Raw genomic sequence first — 12,077 nt, 5'->3', positions numbered from 1 at the left:
CTGAACCCGGAGCAGCCAGCTCTCCTGTTGGTCCAGAGAGCACTGTCAGGGTCTCTGCCCAGAACACTAAGGGTGTGATTTGGTTGTCAGGAGCATGACAGTCAGTGGCTAAAAAGAAGAAAGCACAAATATCAAGTCTCTAAGACCAAACCAATACATGAACTATGACTTTCTCAAGGGGTGGGTTGTAGGGGAGGGAGAGAGAACACATTTGTCTGAGTGTTTAATTAGTGTACTGTTGTTGTTTTTTTATAATGAAAGAAAATGCTATTTGAAAAACTCAACTACATAGTATGGTTGCATCCTGGGCTTTCCTTCTGAAGGAAAACAATAGTGTCACTTGGTTTGCTTTTCTGTTCCTGCTCTCAGGACCTTCTCAGATGCAGAGTTCTGACGTCAGGGATTTTTGAGACCCGATTCCAAGTGGACAAAGTAAACTTTCAGTGAGTGCCTTGTTGGGAGCAGGCCTGCTGCAGAGATGTGGGCGGGAACCCTCCCTGCTGCCTTCTGGGACCCTACTGGGCGTGGGGCCAAGAGACCCAGCAGAATCCCAAATGTGCATTGCCATCCTTTTGGATAAGTAAGGGGTGCAAAGTGTGCGGTCTTGAAGTACATGTAATAAGTTTAGAGAAGGGAGGAATCCAAGACCGGAGAGGCTTGAGGTGAGAAAGATCTGAGGCACTGGGTGGGGTAGGTAGAGAGAAACTGCACCAGAAACCTGCAGAGGGGTGCACTGCACAGGCTGTCCTGAGGAGGGCCCTGAGCCACCTGGTGGCCACAGGGTGAGGGCTGTGACCCAAGGAATGACTGGCTGCAGAACCTTGGTGCAGAACCTGGGCCGGGCCACAGTGAAGAAGAGCAGAGTGCCGGTTGTTCCTCACACCCCAAATAATTGTCCCCATGTTGTCCTTCCACAGCATGTTTGATGTTGGTGGCCAGAGGGATGAGAGAAGAAAATGGATCCAGTGCTTTAATGGTGATTTCTATGCTCTTTCAAAAAAATGGGATGAATTCTCACACACTCCTGCTGCTATGTTTAAGTAGCTTTGAATGAAATAATCTATAAAATGCCTTAAATATGAAATCACATAAGTAAGGATTTAAGCATCCCAAATTCCCATTTGCCATTTGCTAATATGGGTAGACTCCTGGTTGGGCACATTCCTGAATGACCATTACACACGCAGTGCCGACTGAAGGCATTCGCATAGTTGTGGAGTGAAAATCCCCCCGGAAATGGTAGCAGTTGGATGTGTACTTGATCATAACCCTAATCTGTCTGACTTCTCTCTTCTCCCACGAAGACGTCACCGCTATCATTTACGTGGCGGCCTGCAGTAGCTACAACATGGTGATTCGGGAAGATAACAACACCAACAGGCTGAGAGAGTCCCTGGACCTTTTTGAAAGCATCTGGAATAACAGGTTATAAAAATAATAAATTCAGCCCTGGCCAGTTTGGCTCAGCGGTTAGAGCGTCCACCTGCGGTCCGGAGAGACCCGGGTTCGGTTCCCGCTAGGGGCATGTACCTCGGTTGCAGTTTGTCCCCGGCCCTGGTTGGTCGTGTGGGTGGCAGCCACTTGATGTGTCCCTTTCACATCGATGTTTCCCTCTCTCTCTCTTCCTCTCTCTCCCTCCCACTCTGTCTGTACAAAAAATGGAAAAATGTCCTCGAATGAGGATAAAAAAATAAAATAAAATAAAATAAATAAAATAAATAAAAATAATAAATTCAGTCTCACCACTGGATTGCAAAAATTTTTTTATTAAAAGTATTACCCAGCTCACTTTATTTTTTTCCTCCAGATATAGTCATTCTTTCCTTACTGATAAATCCAAAACTGTGTCTCTTTTAGTCCATCTTATAGACATACTTAACATGGGACCATTCCTTGATGAAGCTCTGCTAGGGCTTTGTCAAGAAAATTTAAGTCTGTTTTAAAAGCCTAAGATTATATCTACAGTTCAAAATTGGTTTTCAGAATTTAGAAAGTGCACGTAGCTAGGTGATCCCTGGGCCCAGTTACAGTTGAAAAGCACGGTGTGTCTGAAATTCTGCTGCTGCACAGGGCAGAGCCGTGGATGGGCCAGACACTGCGCGAGTGGTTGAACCACTGTCTTTTGAAATATTTGGGAAGAAAGAGCACTGAGGAGGACAAACATCAGCTATCCTTGCAGAAGGTTTGGGCTTTCAGAGAAGTATTTCTTTAATAAAGTGTTCAACAAGTGTTCTTAGTTTTATAGTATTAAGATAGCTAATGAGAAAGAGTCAGGAAATACTGGGTATACACACACACGTAGTCACATAGGAAAACGACTATAACGTTGTTAAATGAAAAGGCAGATTTAAAAACACCTTGAACTCATTTTTATAAATATGATAAATATGTGTGAGGATAGAAAGAAACCTGGAAGTAAAAACCTAACAATTCTAATAGCTGCCTCTGAGTGTAATTACATTTGATTTTTTTCTATGTATTAATTTTTCTATAATTAAAAATTCATTTTTACAAGGACCATGTATTTTTTTAATCATCTGAGGATAGTATTTTTTTATTTTAGAGAGGAAGGGAGAGAGTGAGAGAGAGAAACATCGATGTGAGAGAGAAACATCAATCAGTTGCCACTCGCACCCCAACCACAGACCAAATCCACAACCTAGGTGTGTGCCCTGACCAGGAATTAAATTGTCCAACCAACTGAGCCACACCAGCCGCGGTAAGGACTATGTTTTTGTTTTGTTTTGTTAACTAGAAGAAATTTTAAGGCTATTTCCCTTTGGAGGAAGAATGGGTTGTGTTTCTAATTCATAGTAAGATTCCTGTACAGTAATCATTGACTTGATTCCTTTGAAGTAATGGAATTTCTAAAGGCTTTGCTGATGTGCACACTGAGTTCATGTTAAGCCAGTTCTCAGCGTCTATTTAATGAAACAAAGAACTTTCCCGCCTGCACCTTCACTGTGCCCAAGTCCTCCCCTTAGCCTGTGCTGTTCAATACAGGGACCTCCCCTTAGCCTGTCCTGTCCAGTGCAGGGACCTCCCCTTAGCCTGTCCTACCCAGTGCAGGGATCTCCCCAAGCCTGTCCTGTCCAGTGCAGGGACCTCCCCTTAGCTTGTCCTACCCAGTGCAGGGATCTCCCCAAGCCTGTCCTGTCCAGTGCAGGGATCTCCCCAAGCCTGTCCTGTCCAGTGCAGGGATCTCCCCAAGCCTGTCCTGTCCAGTGCAGGGACCTCCCCTTAGCCTGTCCTGTCCAGTGCCAGGACCTCCTCTTAGTCTGTCCTGTCCAGTGCCAGGATCTGCATCTAGATCTGATGAACATCCTGCCCCATGTCTGGAGAACTCAGACCTGGTCAGAGGTGGCAGGGGAAGAACCAACCCAGCCACAAGCTATGTTCTTGGTGATTAGTTCAAGAGTCCTTTATCTCATTGTTAATACCGCTTTAACTTTTAGTTTTCTGACCCTTTATGAGTGAGTTACACCACCATAAATAATCCAAGTATAGTTATTATATAAGTAGACCTTAGCTTTGATACAGTAAATTTATGTCCCCAGTGAAGATAAGTTAGAAAGTGCTAAACTGCTAAATTAACTGCTATATTTATTTATCGTTATAAGAATACCTTTCTTGCCCTGGCTGGTTTGGCTCAGCAGTTAGAGCATTGGCCTGCAGACCAGGGGGTCCTGGGTTCAATTCCAGCTAAGGGCACGTACCTTGGTTGTGCTTTGTTCCCGGCCCCAGTTGAGGTCATTGACTGGGGGCCACCAGTCAATGAGTCTCTCTGACATCAATGTTTCTCCCTCTCACTCTAAGGATAAATGTAAAAATATCCTCGGGTGAGGATTTTTAAAAAATATATCTTTCTTGTAGATGGAGTATGGGACTGAGATAATGGTAGATCAAGTAATGCTAAATTCTATACATCTTCAGGACGATGGCCATGTTGTCCTTTTCACTGACTTCCTCCTGTGTTAGATGTACTTTCCCATAAAGTGGATGTAAAATCTCTATGTTTATTTCTCCTTTTCAGGTGGTTACGGACCATTTCTATCATCTTATTCTTGAACAAACAAGACATGCTGGCAGAAAAAGTCTTGGCGGGGAAATCAAAAATTGAAGATTATTTCCCAGAGTATGCAAATTATACTGTTCCTGAAGATGGTAAGGTTTCAAAATACGTTTCTCCCAATTAAGGAAGAGACTTAGTTGTTCTTTCAGTAGCCCTGTAACTATAATTCCAACAGTTCTGATGAATCTAGGAAATTCAGTTAATTAAAATCACTCCCCTGCCCGGCAGGAGTGGCTCAGAGGTTGAGCGTCGACCCATGCACCAAGAGGTCACCGGTTCGATTCCCTGTCAGGGCACATGCCCAGGAAGCGGCCAATTGATGTTCTCTCATGGATATTTCTATCTCTCTTTCCCTCTTCCCCTCTCTCTCTAAAATCTATTAATAAAGAAAAAAAGTTTTTTAAATCACTCCCCTTGACTAGGAGAGTATTAAAACATCCTATGTAGGGTTCCATCTGTAAAAATTTCAGAGTTTGATTTTCCATCTAAACTGGAGAAAGGACAGTTTTGGGTTGTGAATATGTCGTTAGTTGGGGTAAGTTCTGCCTCTTGGTGCCTCAGTTGGGCCTCTGTAAACTGTGCCATGTCAGCCCTTTCATCGACCTTCACACTGCACCCTCCCAGGAACCCTATGAGGAGTTTTTATTTTGTTTTCTTGTGGAAAGTGAGGCTGAGAAAGGTAAAGTCACTTGTTCAGTCACCCAGGAAGAGCCTGTGAGGACAAGGCCTCGGACCCTTTACTCCCAAGCTCGCACTTCCAGCCCCGTGTTTGCATCTCTTGTCTCCAGGGGTGACTTTGGCTATGACACTGGTCATTCCCATTAGGGTGACCAACCATCTAGGGTTCTCCTGGGACATGGGACTTTTCAGGGCTGAAGCCAGGAAGGTCCTGTCCAGGCAGCGCCAGTGGAGTTGGCAACCCCATTTCCAGCTGCTGCTCTTCAGTTTTGAGTGGACACTGAGCCACCAGAGTCTCAAAGGACAGATTTGTTTACAGCAAAATCACACCCCTTCTTACATTTGAGTCCCAAACTGTATTGTGCACACCCCTTCTTACATTTGAATCCCAAACTTTTCTAGAAACTCCAGTTAAGAAGTTACAATTCATCAGCCTCTGTGCACTAACCTCAGCCAGCCCAGGGCTGTGCTTTCCAAGGCTAAGTAGCTTGCTACCTGCTGAGGAAAAATTTCCCAGTGCCCTGGTGTTCCCTCTCTGTTGCTGGATTTCCTGTCTCCTGGCAACACTCCTTAACTTTCACACTTCCAAGTCCACCCCATTCCCTGACCTCCGCCAGTCAATACTCGAGCTCTTTGGAGCTGACCTCCAAAGAACCCATCCAGTACGACATACTTTTCCTTCTTTGCCTCCTCACAGCCTTGGTCCTGACCCATATTCCCCTCATCTCAGCTATTAATCTAGTCAGTGCTGCTTATTTCCCAGGCTCCCTGATTTTGGTCACTCAATTTTACAGAAAACTCTGAAATTTTGACAAAATCGTCTTTCTGAAACACATCATAAACATGCTTATGATCCCTACCAGCAATGACTCAATCTCCCCACAAGCTCAAGCCGAACCTGACCTGTCCAGGAAATAGCAAGCGCTGCACTTACCCCTACCCTTCAGCATCACTGTGCACCTCCCTCCCCACACCCAGTGACACTGTGCGCCTCCCTCCCCACACCCAGTCACACTGTGCACCTCCCTCCCCACACCCAGTGACACTGTGCGCCTCCCTCCCCACACCCAGTCACACTGTGCTCCTCCCTCCCCTCACCCAGTGACACTGTGCGCCTCCCTCCCCACACCCAGTCACACTGTGCGCCTCCCTCCCCACACCCAGTCACACTGTGCGCCTCCCTCCCCACACCCAGTCACACTGTGCTCCTCCCTCCCCTCACCCAGTCACACTGTGCTCCTCCCTCCCCACACCCAGTCACACTGTGCGCCTCCCTCCCCACACCCAGTCACACTGTGCGCCTCCCTCCCCACACCCAGTCACACTGTGCGCCTCCCTCCCCACACCCAGTCACACTGTGCGCCTCCCTCCCCACACCCAGTCACACTGTGCCCCTCCCTCCCCACACCCAGTCACACTGTGCCCCTCCCTCCCCACACCCAGTCACACTGTGCCCCTCCCCCACACTCAGTCACACTGCTCCTCCCACACCCAGTCACACTGTTCCTCCCTCCTCACACCCAGTCACACTGTGCTCCTCCCCCACACCCAGTCACACTGTGCTCCTCCCCCACACCCAGTCACACTATGCTCCTCCCCCACACTCAGTCACACTGTGCTCCCCTGCTCACTCTCTCTCTCCTCTGCATTGGCCCTCCCAGACTCCTACTCTGGCCAAGCCTGGCAGACCTCCAGGCCAGGGCTGGCCCAGCACTTGCAGAGCTCCCAGCACCACAGTAGTTGTAACAGAGAAGGGAAGCGAGTGATGAGAACAGGCTGACTTGGAGCATAGACTTTAAGAAAATAAATTTCACAGGACCACAGAAACTCTTGAATGATTCCATGGACTTAGAATGTGCATACATGGGTAAAAGGCTCAGAGGTGCCTAGATCAGAGTGGGCACCACAGTTGATTTTAATCAGGGCTGAAGATGCTGCAGTCTGTAGTAGGAACAGAAGGAGGGTGTCTTCTAAGAACCAGGCTGATGGAGTGAGAATGCAGCCCGACGAGCAGAGCCACCGCTGCAGCCACAGGCCTGGCGCCAGCTCCTTGAGGCCACCAGGTCTTCTCTCCAGGGAAGGTCACGGCAGCTGTGGGCCTGGCCAGTGCTCAATGAGATGCTTACCTTCTATTTGAGTAGAACTTATCCGCCACCACCAAAAAAAAAATTTTATCAGTTAAAACTCTTAAAATGATTTGAAAGGAGAAAAGAAAAAAGAATGTGACATTTTAGCCTTTTGCCTTGCCATGTGTGTCTTTTTTTTTTTTTTTCCATTTAAGAGAAAGAAAAGTTTATTTGAAAGACAGACTCCCCTAAGCAGGAGGGGGACCCAAGTGGGTTGCCCGGGTGTTCTGTTGTCTAGGGGTAGATGTATGTCTTGCTAGCTTCTGATTGGTCCTTTCAAGGAATTCTGCCTTAGCAACATCCATACATTTTAAAGCTTGTGTTGCTACCTGACCGGGTTCAGCCACAGGTCATCTGTAGGGCCTTAGTGGCTTCCCTTTTTATGATAATTTCAACTCCTCCCAGCCTATTAGTGAGGAGGAGGGGAAACCCCCTTGGAGCAACCCTATGCTTGCTTTTGGTTTCGTCCCCAGATCCAAGGTTGGTTTCCTGTAATCTTTAAGGTGACCTGACTTTCTGCAATAGGAATACACTCTATAGTTTCACAACAGAACTCATTCAGCAACCCTGTTGCCTTGCTCCCAGAAACCAGTAGGTACATTAATTGTAATAGGTCAAAATCACCAGCACTATATTCTTTAACAGTAAATAAAATTCCTTTGCAAACCCATCAGGGTCCCAGAGAAAGGAATGGATACAGTTGCTGTTCCCCTCTTGCATCTTTTAATGCTATGAGTATATCTCAGTCCAAGTTTGTAACTTTTTTTATTTTTCCATAGAGTTGTAGCTCTGTTTCACATTACTTAAATAAAATTCCATTTGTAATTTCTACAGCGACACCAGATGCAGGAGAAGATCCCAAAGTTACAAGAGCCAAATTCTTTATAAGGGATCTGTTTTTGGTAAGTGATTTTATTAACCTTTGTTTTCCTACCACCTTAGAGTTATATTGTTCTTTGCAATTTGTAAATTACTTACCCTTTCATGATCTCATTTAATATCCCCTCAAATTATGTCAAATGAGAGCAGGTATTATTACTTCATCTCACAGCTGATCACACTGAGGTTCAGAGACATTAGACATCTCACCTCAAGTCACACAGCTTCCAAGCAAGAACAACACTGAGACAAGCTGTTGCTTATTGTATTTTCCAAAATGGAAAGAGTCTTTCAGCAGAGTCTAAAACACCAGCTCCATGTTGGGTCCTCCTTTAGTCTTTTGCCTTCCATTTAACACTAAGGGGCTAAAATTAATGTGAAAATGGATCTGCTCAAAATCAGACATTTATTTTATTTTTTCTTTATTGATTTTAGAGGGAGAGGGAGAGAGAGATAGAAGCATCGATGAGAGAGAACATCGATTGGCCGCCTCCTGCATGCACCCCTACTGAGGCTTTGGCCCACAACCTGGGCATGTGCCCTGACAATGCTCAACCACTGAGCCACACAAGCCAGGCAAGACTTTTATTTTTTATTTTGAGATAATTTTAAACTTACATAAAAAGTAAAAGAGTTGTATAAAAACAACTACCATATACTTGACCCAAATTGACCAGTTGGTAAAATTTTACGCATTTGCTGGCTAGGAGTTTTCACTAGCTGGAAACGAGTAGATGCCAAGGCACATGTCAATTGTGCAGAAATAGAAATCAGCCGGGTCTGCAGTAGGGATGGTCTAGTCTGTAGGCGGGCATTACCATGGGGATCAGATCCTCAGCCTGACACCTTTCTCTGTACTCCTCCCTCCATGCTCTTTGTTGCCTCTTGAATCCTATACTGAATGAGGAAATAACAAGGGTAAGAAACCAAGTCCCAAAGTGAGTTCCAAGAAATAGGCGTTCCCCAGGAAGTAACAGGTAGTGCTGGGAAAGGGCAGTGAGTCAATCTGAGAAATGCTGTATTAAACAAAGTGAGAAGTTTCTCTGTTGTAAGCCTTCCCAGAACCTTTGCTATGCTGTTACACATAGTGAATCTCTTCAGTAAGGGAAATTAGCTTGTAGTAGATTAAAGACTTTCTATTTAAGGAACATCTTGAAAGACCATAAAATACAAAAAGTGTTCCACAAAATGCTCTTCTAATGAGAACAAAAAGTTAAGTGTACAAATTAGTCATTTAGATAAAGACCATGCCCCCACTTCAGTCCTCAGGCAGAAAACTTTTCTTCTCTAACAGTGGACAGACGTGGCTTGTATGCAGTTTGCAAATTGGGGAAATAAAGGCATGGGAGGTATCGACTTACATTTTTTTTATTTGGGGATTTGCCTGGGGCAGTGAGTCTTCTGAGAAGTTTTGAGTTGGAACCCCTAACCCCAGACTTAAAAGGCATCCAGGGCAGATTTCAGAACTGGTTATTTATTAATATTTAATCTGGACAAGAGCAAATTTTGGGTGAAACAATAATTTTGGTAACATAGGGCCCCGAGAGAGGGTGGGAATAAAGGTTATAAAAGGAGAGAGGGAGGTGCAGAGGGAGGACCTGTCCTTGAGGAAGGTAAAGTGGGGTTTGGGCTGACAAAGGAGGGCACAGTGAGAAGCACCCCTCTATGAGAAGGCGCCAAGCACTGTCTGAGCGTTCTCCTTAAATATTATCACATGATCAGGGGACTGACCACCAGGAGGTTTGTCCCAGATAAGGGAGGCATGAACCAACCCCAGAACAGGAGGATCATAGAACAGAGAGAGCCAGGATAAGGGAGGGCCAGGTGATAAGCCCCCAGTGTTTCCCAAGTCACCGTCAACCAGACCTGTCCCTCAAACTGGAAGCCACCTGTAAGCCCCAGCCCAGACCGGGGCCATGTTGCCAAACCTTTTTAAAGCAGAAGGTGGTGTCCTGATGCCCTTAGCATCTGTTAGAAGCCTGCATGTTTTCTGGGCTATCTTCCTCGTATTTTATTAGCTCCGTTCAGATTTCTTTTACCTTGACCTTTATCTAAGAGAGGGCCTTGGAGAGTTGGGCAGCAGCCAGGTGACTGCAGAGTCTGGAACTGCTGTTTTTCTTGACAAACTTATTTCTCTCTCTCTCTTTTTTTCCCCTTGTTTGTTTTAGAGAGCAAGGAAGTGAGAGGGGGAGAGAGATAGAAACATTGATGAGAGAGAACATTGATTGGCCGCCTCCTGCATGCCCCCCACTGGGGATTTGGCCCACAACCTGGGCATGTGCCCTGACCAGGAATCAAACCGGCGACCTCTTGGTGCACGGGTCAATGCTCAACCACTGAGCCACCTGGCTGGACCTATTTCTCTTATTTTTGATGAAAATTAGTTTGTTTAGAGATGTAAACTGTCTGAAGTTTGCAAACTGCAACAACCTTTGTAATGACTTCTTCATTCCTTACATTTTTGTTGCTCCAGGTAGGGACAAAGCCTAATTTCATTCATTCACTGCTCACTTACTCTCCTTGTGCCACATCCCTCACCTGGTGCTTAAAGAATAAAAAGATAGTTAACTTACAGACTTCAGTGTTTATAAGTTGAAAAAAAAATGTTTTTAATTGCTCATGAGAAGCCCAACCACTGCTAAAAATGTCTCTCCTAGGATTTTCATAACCTGATGAACATTTGCACAACTCCCTCCCACTATTTCTCCAACAGTTGTTTTCCCGAGATGCTTTGCAGAAAAAGAAGGGGGTGGGAATAGAGGCACAAGAACATCCAGGGATTCCTGTGGGCACCTATGAAGAAAGTCCCATGTGACCCCTGCATTTGTCTACTAGGTCTGCCATAACAAAGTCCTACAGACTCCGTGGCTTAAACAGAGGACATGTATTTCTCACAGCTCTAGAGGCTGTAAGTCTGAGATTATGTTTTTATTTATTTATTTTAAATCCTCATGGGAGGATACTTTTTCACCTATGTCTTCAGATAGAGTGGGAGAGAGGAAGGGGGGGGGGTGAGGGAGAGAGAGGAACATCAATGTAAAAGAGACACATCAATTGGTTGCCTCCTGCACAACCCAGACCAGGGCCGGGGTGGACCACATGCCCTTGACTGGAATCGAACCTGCGGCTCTTTGGTCTGCCGGCAACACTCTAACTGCTGAGCCAAACCCGCCAGGGCTGAGATTATGTTTTTAAAGACTCTGTCTTCAAACACAGTCACACTCTGAGGTGCTGGGGTTAGAACTTAAATATAGGAATGGGAGGGGCACAATTTAGCTCCAGATAGTCTCTCTCCACACTGCCCCACTTAGCTTCACAATGTGCGTGAGCATGTCACTCCAAGGTGGCTTCATTAATCATGATTGATGACTTTTAACCCAGTTATTGGCCAAAGAGCACTTTTCTCCCAGAACACGCCTGAATTTTCTACTGCTAACCAGGGGACACCCCTTGGAAATACTGTTCTCCGCGGAGGAGGAAGCAATGTGGCTGATGGGCTCTCCACACAGAACTGCTAATCTGGTGTGGCTATTTAAATTAAGATTAAATAAAACTAAAAATAAGTCTCTGTTGCCTCAGCTAAGAATGGTGGCTCCCTTGTTGGCAGGACAGATGTAGAACATTTCCATTATTACAGAAAGTTCCATTGATGGGCTGGTTTAGACCTTCATTTCTGGAAAATTCTACCCTGACTTCTGTTTTCAGTGGCTACCTTTTAAATGTATATCCTGTCTCAGCTGAATTCTAAGCTTCTGCGGGCAGGAGGTAAGCTCAGGTTCTTTGGTTTCCGGCTGCATGTTCAATGCTTAGATACTGCTACAGCTGTGTTCCTGGTCAGACAAACATGACAACACCCCAAGCCCCTCCAGTCTTTGACCCAAGTGCTGCCCCATTCTTTTCTAAGAATTAATGAGGTGGGACTGTGTTCCCATGTGCCCCTGAGCAGGTGGCCAGGGCCCTTCAGCGCAGATGCCTTGTTTTGCAGAGGATCAGCACAGCGACAGGGGATGGCAAACACTACTGCTACCCACACTTCACCTGCGCCGTGGACACGGAGAACATCCGCAGGGTGTTCAACGACTGCCGAGACATCATCCAGAGGATGCACCTCAAACAGTACGAACTCCTGTAAGGCAGCCCGGATGGGTGTGCCTCCTGGCGCCTTCTCTCCACCTGCCCGCCTCTGTCCACTACCCCGCTGGGCGGAGCATTTATTCACCGACTGTCAGCCCCAAGCCATGGTAGAAAGTAGTGAGTTCCCAGTGTTGTCCCGGCTGCTGTCTGTCCTGCTCTGTGTGACCACCAAGCCTTTGGCTACCTCT

General features: G+C 46.0%; 1 protein-coding gene across 3 annotated transcripts in view; it reads left to right on the top strand.

Annotated features, from left to right (window-relative positions):
* GNAL (G protein subunit alpha L) overlaps positions 1 to 11,899 on the top strand; it is a 240,638-nt gene extending 228,739 nt beyond the window's left edge. For all 3 annotated transcript variants that reach the window (XM_036244310.1, XM_036244311.1, XM_036244312.1), the window contains 6 exons: positions 370 to 443; positions 918 to 976; positions 1,305 to 1,425; positions 4,034 to 4,164; positions 7,711 to 7,778; positions 11,741 to 11,899. In XM_036244310.1, the coding sequence (XP_036100203.1) occupies positions 370 to 443; positions 918 to 976; positions 1,305 to 1,425; positions 4,034 to 4,164; positions 7,711 to 7,778; positions 11,741 to 11,887 (600 nt within the window). In that variant the 3' untranslated portion in view covers positions 11,888 to 11,899. The remainder of the gene's footprint in view (positions 1 to 369; positions 444 to 917; positions 977 to 1,304; positions 1,426 to 4,033; positions 4,165 to 7,710; positions 7,779 to 11,740) is intronic.
* Positions 11,900 to 12,077: the final 178 nt, after the last annotated feature.

The sequence above is a fragment of the Molossus molossus genome, unplaced genomic scaffold (assembly GCF_014108415.1).
Source record: "Molossus molossus isolate mMolMol1 unplaced genomic scaffold, mMolMol1.p scaffold_m16_p_6, whole genome shotgun sequence".
NCBI classification, from domain to species: domain Eukaryota; kingdom Metazoa; phylum Chordata; class Mammalia; order Chiroptera; family Molossidae; genus Molossus; species Molossus molossus.
Note: the sequence above shows the minus strand (reverse complement) of the source record. Positions and strands in the feature narration are given on the sequence as shown.